We start from the raw sequence: 13,747 nt of genomic DNA on the forward strand, positions 1-13,747 counted from the left end.
TACAGTGCGCAATATGTTCATGTTTCACATGTAAAAAAACTTGGTATTTTTCACACAATTTACTTATTTGTATAGCGCTGTTTTCACTGTCCTAAAAACAGGCTGATGTCTTCCTTGTTCTATGAAGTCCCTCCTTCAGAAATACGTATCGAGTTCTGATTGTGTAGTTTGTTTAGCGTGTTGTGATTCGATAGCAGCTTAGCTTGCCGTTAGCTTAGCTGGCGACTGAAGTATTACTGTGGCTGGAGGCTAGTCAAAAAACGTATCTACTGACGTCATTAAAGCAAGTAGAAGTAGAGGACTGTAGTCCAAACCAGCCGATAGCTGTAGGGAAGGCCGCCTTAATGCACTGGCTTTCCTGGGCTGAAGCCCAGGGGCCTCCCAAGTTCAGGGGCCTCCCATGTTCACGTTCATGATTAGCTGAAAAGGTCATATTGTTTTGTAACTTGTCAGGTTTTCTGTCAATCACTCTAACTGCACGTTACATGGCTGCTGATTTGTCCATGGTAGCTTACCGTGAAATAAAATGTCAGACGTAACAGATTTTTCAATTCCGCGTAATGTAATTAAGTGTGCGTTGTCAACTTGACATTCCTGCATGTTAGACTGAGTGTGACAGAGAAACGGGAAATAATCCACCAACAAATGAAAGAGTAATTTCTGAAATTTCATAATAAGCACTAGTGAGGTGCAGGTCTCTCTCTTTCGCGCGCGAAAGACTTATCTATAGAGACTTATCTTTTGTTATCATTAATGCATTTTCACTTTAAACTAGCTTTAACTTATTATATTTTTAAAACTGAGCATTTAGTTAGTGAGTGGTAATTTTCTGCAAATTTGTATATTCCAAAAACTATATAAACATAAAGCTTATAAACATATAAAGTTTCACACATTTTGGTTTTATTATCACCACAAGTTGCTGTGTGTGGTTGTTAAATAAAGTGTCTTGTGTTTATGCTCAAGTGGGTTCAGTGATATGTTAATAACAATATTATGGTGTTTTCTGGGTCAAAGAGGGAAAACTCACTGTTGTATGTATCGAAAGAAACTAATGCATTTTGTGATATTACACTTTAAAAAAAATTTGACTATAAATCGAGGGGATGGGGGCTTACAAAACCTCTTAGCCCCGGGGCCTCACATTAGGTTAAAGCGGCCCTGGCTGTAGGCTTTGAAAGGGGAATTCAAAAGAAAATATCGCCTGGTAGTGAACTTCAAGCTTGATCATTTTACAGGTATTATTTATGCTATTATAGCAACAGTACACACTAACTAGGGCTTAAAAAATGGGATCAGGAAGAACGTGACCTTTTGCATGTTTAATAAAAACTTTTATTTTTCATCCATTCTAAAGTTTTTATCAGTAGTATTTTACATAGTTATTAGTACTTGGAACTTATTATTACCTGTTATTATTGGACCTTCGAATCATCTAATCATTTTCTTTTATTGGTACATAAAACATATAAAATAATTTGCATGAGTTCTCAGTTTTTGAAGTACAGATTAAACAAATAATATATGTAAATAATGTATTTACCTAGACATTGATGAATAATAAGATCTCTGTACATGGTAATGACATATTGTGAGCCTCAAACGCATTTGTTTCCTTGTGCATGCAAAAGACTGCTGGAAAACAGGCCAATCTCAACATAACACAGACTATGACATCACAGCCGAGATGTAAGCCACGCCACCAACATTAAATTACACATTCAATAAATTACAAGTTGTTAAAATGCTAAAAATAAAGTTGTGACTGCTACGTTAGAGCTATATGCTAATTAATGCTATATGCTAGCATTTAGGCTAAAGTTTTACTACAGTTACGTTTTGCAGGTCCATACTGAAAAAAACACAAACCACTCAGAAACGTCCATTAACAATCTCCAAACAATTAGTTGTTCCTCAAAATATGTATTTATATCTGATACAGGCTCAAACATATACGGTCTGTTTACTAGTGTGAGCTATTGGCATGAGCCTCAGAGCAGAGCTCAACATTATTATTCATGACCCTTCTAAATATGGCAAAAATAGATAATTTTATTCAAAGGACAAAAAAATGGACATGTAAAAATGTTTCTGGATAATTTTTGCACTTAATAAAGTTACATACCTTCTATGTAAATATCAAAGAACAATTTAACATGTAATTTCAATGCATTCTTTGGCACCTTTATTAGTTTTTCATCAACTGAAGAACACCATGCAGTTCCCTCGCGAACCACCAGGGGTTCGCTATCTCCAGTTTGGGAAACCCTGGTCAAAATCAACTGAAACACACTTTTAGACACATTGTAAAGATTATTTGTAATCTATGAAATCTGTCAATGTTGTTGCATAACATATAACATGACATAAGATAAAACGCACGTTCACTCGCAGGTTCAAACGTGCCTGACGTCACAATGGAAGGTGAGTGACGTCGGGCTCAGGTAAAACATTTCCTTTCCTCGTCCATCAGTTTCGCTCTGCCACCTGTCCACGGTGGATAGAAACTAAAATGGGGAAGCTTCAGGAATTCGAGTTAACTCTTAATAACAACAAAACGGTTTATAATCCCGGAGAATCAATCTCAGGAACTCTGAAAATCTCATTAGCCCAATCGATACTATGTAAAGGTAAGCCTATAAACTAATACAAGTATCGCTATCGCACACAACGGGCGGTCACCCATGTTGTTGTTTTTCTAGTGCTGATTGTTTCTGGTTTTTATAGTTTTGTAAAAATAATTATGGGACAATGTTATTACTGTAACAGACTGAAATTGTATTGTTTGTTCAAACGTAATGAAGCGCAACGCACGGCTTGTTGTTCTCGCGTATTGAAGACTTTTGTGCGTAGAGCGAAACTCGGTGTGGGTTTTTAACAGATTTGAACAACGAATGCTTTTTATCCAAATAACCTAAAAAAGTAGAGATTTTTATAATAACGTTTCTATTCCACATTGACAAAAATGCGTAAATATAGTTGTAGGTTAAACTATATCAACTACCGTGTCAGCCAAACTCGTAGTTTTGTTTGTTTGTTTTGTTCATTGTTTTTAAACAGTAGCTGAAACCTCTAATCTGAAGACCCTTTAAAGTTCGGTACTGGGGCCTAAACCAGTGTGTGAAAACATGGCTGTTGCGCCACGGTGACGTTTATTGTTTTTCTGTCTCATTTGCATTTTATGCCTTTAACTTTCTCAGCAGTGCGTTTGAATCAATCATACTATTGTGCCTTTAAAACATCCGTTAACCTGTCAAAGTAAACTACTTCTAAATCTCCACCTGCACTGCATAGTTTGTTACAGTACTAATTATACTGTATGCAACGGAAATAAAGGCATTGTATATGCTTACCAACCACCTGTCGATACACCTGTCTCTTGCTTTCTATACAACACATATGGTCACAATTAAGGTCTTTTGACATCAGATGTTCAGGTCTCCACTGACACAAACAATGCTAGATTATGTACAGTTGCAGCTGCGGATGTTACGCTTTAAAAGCAAAAAAAAGTTTGTGTTCCTTTAGCTCAGGTTGAACAAAAGTTATGGATTCGAACCCAGGGAAAACACATACTTATACGTTATGTGTGCATTTGGCAGATGCTTTTGTTTTATCCAAAACGATATGGATTCAATCTATACATTTTATCAGTATTTTATATCTGTTAAAGTGTCTCTACTGTATACATAAATAAATACATACAAGAACTCTCACCACATCATATTCAACTCTACTGATATACTTTATGATCACATTCCAGTTGTATATGGTCATTATGGTAATTTATTAGTACCTGTACACAGCAGTATAAAACTATCTAGAATCTATGCCGTTAACACAGACAATAGATATATTGTCGGGCCTGTGGTTTGGGCCGTGTCTAAGAGGTCATGCAGAAAGGTTTTTTGTTTTATACATATATAAATATAAGGGCATAGGTTGACATTGTATTTAATAACCAACAGACAATGTAAACAGGGCGGTACAGTTAAAAGTGTATTGTTTTGGCTCACACTTGAGAGTGGGCCTGGCAAACGTGATGATAATTAAATGAGTCAGAAGACAGTCAGGTTAATCTGTTGTTAAAAACCTAGCAGAATATGACAGACGGAGAAAGGAAGTCGGGTGGTTGGGGTTATCTTATTCCTTGAGCTCATAGGATTGGGCGGTGATGAAGAATACTCACTAAACAGGTTGGACAGCATTCTCGGTCAAGAAAACATGAAGAACAAACATACACGGTCACCATTACAGCATAAACCAGAAATGAATCAGTCAGCAGTATTTGTTTTCTTTTGTGTAAAAACAATAATGATTCTGAACAATTTTTAGACTTTCTTTTGAATGACTTATCCTATGAACACTATTTGTAAATGCTCACCTATTGTTTGAGCTATTTTCCTCTTAGATACTGTATTGATCATTAGCTGATGCTTTTCTGGTTTGGAAAGATGTAATAGTTACAAAACAATATAAAGTAGTTTGTTGTCGTTCACCCAGTTTCATAGTGGAGTCTCTTCAGACATATTTCCCATGGTTGATTATGTATCTGTGGTAACATCTCTGCTGAGAGGGAGAGAGGAAGGTAAACAAAAAGAACTAGAAAAACTAGGCTTTAAAAAAATGATAAGTTGAGACTAATATAACTACATGCATCTCATAGCATAATATTAAAACAGTTTAGAAGTAAAAAAAAACTTCTGTAACCTTAATGCTGGGAATAGTCCACCAAAGCATCATACTTGCACTCTTTCTTTCTTTCTCTATTCTTCACGCCATTCCAGCATCTATGGCAATATACATGGCGAGAACTGTTTGATCCATACATAAGTAGATCCACACAAGTTAATCCATCCACAGGTTGGGGGAGGTGCAATTTGGTATCTTCAATTCAACTTGTGACGCAAGGATACTCTTGCTTATAAGGTTCTTCATAGTATAGAGCAGTGCTTCCCAATCCTGGTCCACCTTGCCAGAAAGTTTTAGATGTATCCTTATTTAATGCACCGTATTCAACTTATCAGTCTCCTTTAAAAACACATCTAAAACTTTCTGGGAAGGGGGTGGCCTCGAGGACCAGGATTGGGAAGCACTGGTATAGAGGAACCATTTTTGTTTCCTCAAAAAAAACATTCAGTCAGAGGTTTTTAGAAGAACATTTTCTTTCTTACCTTTTCGAAAGCTGAAGAACCTTTGTTACTACAAAGAACCTTTAAAAAAAAAAAAAATAATAAAAAGATTTCTTTGGATGTTAAAGGTCTTGTTTTTCCTGTGTTTTCAAAGCTTTGAGGTTAGTCAAAAAACTCAGAATATTGATGTCATATATCTGGGAAGTAGAAGGCTGCAATCCAGCCTTTGTAGTCCTTAAAAAGCGAATTCTGTTAAAGGGTCCCGTTTTTTTTTAACCATTTTTCAAACTTTAGTTAGTGTGTAATGTTGCTGTTAGACCATAAATAATACCTGCAAAATGATAAAGCTCAAAGTTCACTGCCAGGCGATATATTTTCTTTAACAGAATTCACCTTTCATCACCTGTTGACTTGGTAACGTTTTACCTACAGGGGAGCACAAATTGAAATCAGCACAGATAATTAAGTTAAATATAAATACATTGAAATAAAGAAATACAATTTAATGAAAGTTAAATAATAAAACTAAAATTAGGTTAAATAAACACAAACAAATGGCTCCTACAAATACAAAATTTTTTCAAACACTAAACCTGAACACATGTTTTATTGCGCACCATAAACACAATCATAGCTTCACAAACACAAGAAAAATGGGACCTTTAAAGAAAATATATAGCTTTTTATTGAACTTTGGGCTTAATAGTTTTGCATGCATTATTTATGCTCTAACAGCAACCTTACACACCAACTAAAGTTTGAAAAATGAGATCACGAAAAACAGAAGCTTTAAAGGTCTATATGGAACCTGTAAGCCAAAAATGGTTCTTCTATGGCATTATGAAGAAAGGACCTTTCTTTTTAAGAGTGTAACCGTTTCTAGACCTCCTCTGTTGACTCGATAATGTGTTTTGACTGTTACCATGGTTACGTGAACGTGTTAATGCAACGTCCTGCTGTTCAAGAGTATCATGAAGTCAAATTAAGTGCATTTTCCACTAAAGGAAGATTTTGTCTGCTCTAGGCAATGTAAATGTTTCTTGTTGATGTATGAAATTCTACTGAATGTGTCTTTTTTCTGGATCATGAAATGTTTTAATTATTCTCTCAAACAGCAATTAAAGTGAACTGCCAAGGCTTCTGTGGTGTAACCAGTAAAGCACAGGACACAGACTGGATGGAGGAGGAGCAGTATTTCAGCAGCTCGATCTCCATCGCTGACAAAGGTGCTCAGGCGTTAAAGTCTCTCTCACACATCAGTGCTCTCACATGCCGCTTGTTTCAATAAAATCTCCCCCATCTGTTTCCCAGGCACCCTGAAAGAGGGCGAGCACAGTTTTCCCTTCAAGTTTCTCTTACCAGGTGAGTCTGCACTTTTATGACATTGGATGCACTTGTTGCCCTGCATTCCTTAAAGGCATGTGACTGTTATCCACTATTTACCTTTATCCATGGTGACAGAGTGGCATTTAGATATTAAACACGATGTCTTTTCCTAATGGTGTTGTGTATAAAACTTTAGGTAGATATTAAGATCTCATATTTCCGTATTGTTCAATTTAAAGATAAAATGAAATTGAAATAAAAAAATTAGGGGGGTATTGTGTTTTTTATTATTTACTTATCTATGAGCTTCATTATTATTATTTTTTTTTAATTCATAATCTCATAACTCATAATCTTTATTTAAAAACAATCTCTCTTCCAGTCACAAATTATGGCGGGTGGGCGAGGCCCAGGAAAACATTGCAGCAGCAATTAGCAAATATCAATATGACCCAATGATCTAATTAATTCTCAATAGAAGATTTCAAGTCCTGCCCTACCTTTAATTTTCATTTCAGACGCTGTTTCACTCAGATATACGTCACAATGGGAAAAATAAGACAATCAGGTTCATTGTGACTTTAACTATTTTAACATAAGATTTTCTTAAAAACTAAGAATTGTGAATTTACCCTAGATGGACAAATGTGTGTCTATGATCTAAACAAAGCTTACCTTATGATAAATATTGACCAGTTGAGCAGGAAGAGGTGTTTCCATAATAAAGGAAGATGTTTTATAAAGTAAAAGTCATTCTAGTGAAACTACAGCTGTTCCTATTGTCTATAGCGGCCCAGCTGCTTTTTGAAACCTATATCTGCTCTTCCTCTTACATTTGAGATGTTTGCTCTCTAAATATATAATACCACCCTTAAAGACACATGTGCCTTATCATTGGCCGGTATCATTCTCTAAAACAAATATGCACTAAATGTTAACATTGTGCTTATCTGACACTGATTTATTATTTACTATAATAGAAAAGATAAACACTCTCATTCTTTTACAGCCACTGCCCCAACATCATTTGAAGGGCCCTATGGACAGATTAAATACAGAGTTAGGGCTTTCATTGACACTCCTCGTTTCGCAAAGGACTACAAGGTAGAGAAACCCTTCAGCATTTCGAACAGCATCAACCTCAATGAAGTACCTCATATACATGTAAGTATGCTACATTCTTTGGGAGTAAAGGGAAACCATAACATAAACATAACAAAAACTCTGAATTCACCAACTCTCCTATATTCTGTATATATTCTTGGCTGTTATCCCTAACAAGTTGTTGATGTTTGCTTTATGCAGGAACCGAGCTCATCTTCTGTTACCAAAAATTTCTCATACATGCTGGTGAAAAATGGGACAGTGGTGCTGAAAGCCAAGAGTGATTTGCGGGGATATGTCGCTGGACAGATCATCAAAGTTTCTGCTGAGATTGAAAATAAATCGGAGAAGTCCACAGGTCATGTGGTTGCCAGTCTAATGCAGGTAAGAAAATAAACTACACTGTCAGTAAAACGGCCAAAAAATGGTCCTACCAGGGGCCCGTTTCAGAAAGGTGGTTAAGTGAAAACTCTGAGTATGTTAACCCTGAAATAAGGGAAACTCTGACTTTTCCATTTCAAAATGAGAGGTAGGTTAAATCTGAGACAGCGGGGTAAATCAAGCCTGTTTCAGAAGGAGAGGTAACCGATACTCAGAGTCCGGAGTAACATACTCTCTGAACCTAACCTGGTCGGGAGTAGGTTTTATTCTGTAAACTCAGAGTTTATGGCAGTCTCCTCCCCATTTTTGCAGGAGTAGCGGTGTTTAATCTTGTTAGTTGCTTTAGTACATTCATTCATTGCGCACATTTTTATTACATACACTGTAAAATATTTTTTTTTAGCTGTATTTAATTTAGAATCAAATTGCCAGTGCAAATCATTTTACCTTAGTGCTTTATATATTTTATAAATTACACTTAAATTTAAACAAAAAAATTAAACAGTATATTGAAATGACTTGTAAAGCTAATTTGATATATTTAAGTGCAGAGACCGTCTAAGTGACTAAAATTGCAAGTGCTTTTACAGAAAATCCTGTAAATGATGATGCTGCATTTATTTGTAGGAAGTTAAATTTATTTTGCGAGAAGATTTTGAGACCCGGAGTGAATTTTTGTCATATGCATTTGCATTTATGTGAGCGGTATTATTTTTCTTTGCAGTCATTTAGATATATAAATATCCTTACATGACTAATATCAGTCTTTGTGGCCGTACTCTTACATCTGAACAGCTGCCTTTACATTTCTTGTGAATCTACTCATCATTATCGCTGGTCTAGTGGGTAGTGCTGTGCGCCGTGGTTTGGGCAGACGTAACGTTGACGACATGAGTTCGAATACCGGCTTGGTGTATATTCTGTTTTATTCATGACAAACATTTGTACAGTTTGTAGCCTTTTTATGCCCAAGTATTATGCCTAATTTCATTTTTAGCTGAGCTGCTGTCATCTTTTAGTCCATGGGATTACATCTGCATGAAAATGGAAATAATAACGTACAGTCCTTAGTTTATGTACTTCTGATATTTTGACCGTGATGAAAAATTAAATGTACACATTTACTAGAATAGCAATTTCCAACAATTTTTTTTCTTTAAAATATATGCTCGTAGGTGCTGTACACTTGCAGCAACACTTTCAGTTTTAGTAGTAAAAAGGATTAAGACATCTTTGTCACGTGCGGTTGCCATGGTAAATCGTAATATCTGAGATCCATTGATGATGGCTTTTCATTGTGGCTGTGCACGCCTTTAACTCAGAGGCTGCGTTTACACTTGGCATTAACATGCGACCTGTATCCGGATGTTGTCCACATACACATTGAAAAGACAAGTGTAAACGCGTTTGTGTTCGGAATGTTATCCGATCTGTGTGTCCTGATGCAGAGGTAGTCGAGGACGCATTGTGATCGGATCTCAGTGTAATGTAACCGCAATCCAGCCATCGTATGGATTCACAGGTCAACGTCACACAAAACCCCGCCCACTATCATCTCCTCTCACTGACAGCTGTCAAAAATAAAGGACGTTAGGTCATGGAGCGCAGGTGAGAGACGCATAAATTCATATTTGTGGAGCAATGCTAGCTACGCTTAAAAGTATCTTAATAAATCGATATACAAAGCATTTTAACACTGCTAACTGTATTTAAGTTATTCAGGTATATGTTATATGTTACAACTATTCATAGTGAGATTTAATATTTAATGGCAGAATTCAGGATCGTCGTTATAATGTTTGAGTTTCCATGGCGACAAATCAATGTGAATGTTGCGCTTCTTTCTGGTCAATCGGCTGTTTCTGTCTCATTTAACACATTTTAAGTTACTTTAAAACACGTACAAACACTAATAACATTAACCAAATACATTTAGTCAGTGTTGGTTTTATGCAAGGTTACTTATATGTGTTTGTAAATTACATTACTTCTTACGCACTATGAACAGTAAATTGTTAGCTCTTTTAATTAAATCATATTATTACCAGGAAACATAACTAACAACAGTTTATGGTTAAAATAGAAATATACATATAAGTTCAGGCAGAGCCAAAAGCACGTTATTAAGGCAGAATAAAACAGTGGAGTCGGTCATGTTTCACACGGATTTTGTTGTTGATTTAAAGCATGCGGGTGAAAGTCAAGTTCAGGTAAAGTTAAACAGAACATTCATCCGCGGTGCGGACGCTATAAGGCTTTTAAAGCTAAAAAATATAACGCTTAAAATGTGAACATCACGGTTGTTGGGGTTGCTAGTTATTCTCTGTTGTTGGCTTCTCAGTAGCACTGTACAATACGGGATTGCGGTTAGCGCGAAAACCCTAAATCATGTGGCTAAAGACAGCTGTACCCATTTTGATTGACAGCTATCCACCCAGCGCGCGTCTCCCCGAACGGGATCCGATCACACATCCAGATACAGAAACCACATTTATGTGACAAATGTAAACGCGCCGTGTCCTGATATACGGATGATCGGATCTGCGTGAACGGATCACTGAGATCGCATGTTAATGCAAAATGTAAACACAGCCAGAGTCAACATACTCAGAGTCGATTGAACTAACTCAAATCAGCTGTTCTGTAACCGAAAACTCAGAGTTTCCTATCTCAGATTAAGTCAACTTAGAGTTCAAGTTTAAACTCAGAGTTGGTTGAACCTCATTATTGAAACGGGCCCCTGGTTTTTAGCTCAAAATGTACACCTTAAAGAGTTTTTATTAGTACCTCAAAGATACATTTTGGTACCAAATGTATACATGTTTGTATATAAATGGTTCAAACTGTATTATGACTTTTTGAAGGGTCCTGTCCTAGTTAAAGCTTGTGAGCATTTATGGCCATTAATTTTTTTTCTGACAGTGTATGCATGTGTTGTGTTGTGCAGTCCTAGATTGCAAAAATCTGGTTTAGGAAAATACTCAATTTTTACTCAATTATACAGTATTTTAATTGTGATTCATAGCACTCATTTACCACTCATACAAAGTTAAAATGAGTGTGAAAACTATAAGTAGTAGTAATATCATGATGCATTACCTGCTGTTGATCACACTTTGATTTCAGAAAGTAACGTATAACACCAAGAAGCCCACACTTGATGTGCGGGCAGTAGCGGAGGTTGAAGGACCTGGAGTTAAGGGTGGACATAAAGGAGAATGGAAGGAGCAGATCATTGTACCCAGTCTCCCCCTGTCCTCTATAACTGGTGGAAACCTCATTGAAATGAGCTACTACATCCAGGTGAATTAAATATTACACACATTATAGGATGTTTTAATAATCTGGGCATAGCAGAATGTTCCTAAGGTTCATTTTTTAAGTGTTACTGTTTTCTTTCCTGTAAATGATCTTGTGATCAATTTCATATACTATCCCGTTGTATTTAAGTGAATGGGAGCATGTATATCAGAAAGATGCATTTTTAACAGAGATGCAAGCTGCATTTGTGGTATTTCCTGCTTTCTTACTCTCACTGAACCTTATTTGTACATTCGTAATTTTCCAGGTCTATTTGAAATACCCAGAGGTGTCGTTAACTTTGCCCATTTACATTGGAAACATTGCAGTGGATCCCACACTGGCTCGCCCCTCCAGGTCTGTTCCACCAAAGCCAGTCCCACGCTCCAACAACGCCCCCGCCCCTTCTCCTACTCCAACTCCAGTTACCACTGACTCCGCCGCTCCCAGCTTGCCCCCTCGCACAAACCCTAAACCCAAACCCAGGCCTCGTAGCTCCTACGTGCCTCCAACTGCTCCACCAGCAGAGCTGTACCCGCAACTCCCAGGTGCAGCTGACTACAACTTGGAAATACCAAGGACTCCACAGCCACAGTCAGGCCAGACTGCAGTGTCACCAAATGCATTCAGCTATGCTCCTGGACTCAGCTTCGGACAAAGCCAAAACGCCAGCAATGCGTCAGTGGCCCCTCAAAACAGAGAAAGGAGTCAAACTCTGTCGGCCTCCTCGACACTGATCCAGCCTCCAGACTATAGGAGCTCACCGTATCCACAAGGTATATAAAAATATAAAATACATGGTAACAATGTGATGGTGATATATTGGCTTTTTTAATATTAAAGGGATGAAGATATTTTGAGGAGTGTTCGTTACCAAACCAATATGAGGCCCCATCGACTTCCATAGTAGGAAAAAGTATAATATGGATTTCAAGTGGGCCTTTGATCAGTTTGGTTACAAACATTCCTCAAAATATCTTCCTTTTTGTATATCAGAACAAAGACATTTATACAGGTTTGTAACAACATGAGTGAGTAAATGATATTTTAATAGTGATGTTCCTGTAGGCACCACACATACTAATGTACCACACAAAATGTATAATTTAAATGATACATAAGTTGCTTTTAATTAAACATCTGCAAAATGCATACAGTAAATATAATACTACTAATATTAAATGTTTTTAAAGATGAAGATGCATAAATAATAGTAAAAATAGTGTAGTAAAAGATTAATTGTATTGTTTCTGTTTCTCTTTCCAGAGCCTCCACCTGCATATGAAGAAAGCTTCAATACATAGGATGTTACCAAAGAAGAAAAATATGAAGCATTTGAGTAAAAATGTTAATAAACAATCGTGTGACTTATTAGTAAATTCAGACCTCAAGCACTTTTATACCAAATGTGTAAATCTACAAGTAAGAATCTGATATTAACATAAGAGGTCAGTTGATACAGGAAATGGTTTAGCACCAATGATGCTAAACAATTAAAAAAGTGCATCATTTTGCTTTTTCTATTTTACTTGGAAGTTTTGTAAATGTTATTGGTTGCGAAGCCCTTGCAACAGCTATTTTGGACACATTTGTTTTAGTTTAGTTTATGCACATTAATACGGTATTTAAATATTACACTATCCCCTGTTCTTTATGTTTGTGATTGCACACACGCACCTGCACACACATAATTTTGCTTTATTTGCAAGTTCAAGTTATTATATTACTATTGTATGCATGTGTGTTCACCAATCATCTACAAGTCATTAAAAAACACTACAGATATATATATCGTCATATATATAGTTTAGGCTCTGTGGTATTAAATTACTTTTTTTTACTTTGTTAGTATTGTATTATTCCCAAGGCAGTTTTATTGAACACTACTTAATTGTTTGTATTTAAAGAGTGATTTACAGTTAATGTAGCATATAGGTTAATAAAACTGATTTTGCATTTAAAAAGTCTGTTCTTTTAAAGACCCACTGAAATGCCCAGCTTTGTTTGACACATTGACAGTTTCTACTGAATCAAGTCAGGGTGAGACTGGGGCATTTAAGATTCTAGAAAACATTTGATTGCTCAGCTGCAGTGCAGAATGATGTCATAAAAATCACTTATCCATATTGGTGGAAGTGAGACATTAATGCTCCATATCCAGACAACCCAGATTTAGGATATTTACCACCTCAACCCAGAAATAATGCCTGGACCGGTGCCCTTTAAATGTGACTAAACATAAAGGGCCGGTTTCCCGGACACGGATTAGAGTCCTAGACTAAAATAAATGTAAGAGCTGTCCAAACTGACAACTACTTGCACAACATATTAAAATACATCAGGGCCCTTTGTTTTGCCTCAAAATGCACACAACTAATGTTTTTAGCAAGGCATGTTTGTTAAAACTAGTTTTTCCTAATTAAACTGTCCTGGCTAAAAGTACTGGTTTAAGATAATCCCTGTCCGAGAAACCACCCCAAAATGTTTTGATGTTATTAAATAAT

The 13,747-nt window shown here is 36.4% G+C and overlaps 1 protein-coding gene across 1 annotated transcript; it reads left to right on the forward strand.

Annotated features, from left to right (window-relative positions):
- Positions 1 to 2,439: 2,439 nt before the first annotated feature.
- On the forward strand, positions 2,440 to 13,207 carry arrdc1a (arrestin domain containing 1a). The gene is made up of 8 exons (XM_065250238.2): positions 2,440 to 2,630; positions 6,248 to 6,358; positions 6,444 to 6,494; positions 7,468 to 7,622; positions 7,764 to 7,946; positions 11,070 to 11,246; positions 11,512 to 12,019; positions 12,510 to 13,207. Exons 1-8 carry the CDS (start codon positions 2,513 to 2,515, stop codon positions 12,545 to 12,547), a joined length of 1,341 nt encoding a protein of 446 aa, XP_065106310.1. The 5' UTR covers positions 2,440 to 2,512; the 3' UTR covers positions 12,548 to 13,207.
- Positions 13,208 to 13,747: the final 540 nt, after the last annotated feature.

This window comes from Paramisgurnus dabryanus, chromosome 5 (assembly GCF_030506205.2).
Source record: "Paramisgurnus dabryanus chromosome 5, PD_genome_1.1, whole genome shotgun sequence".
Lineage (NCBI taxonomy): Eukaryota > Metazoa > Chordata > Actinopteri > Cypriniformes > Cobitidae > Paramisgurnus > Paramisgurnus dabryanus.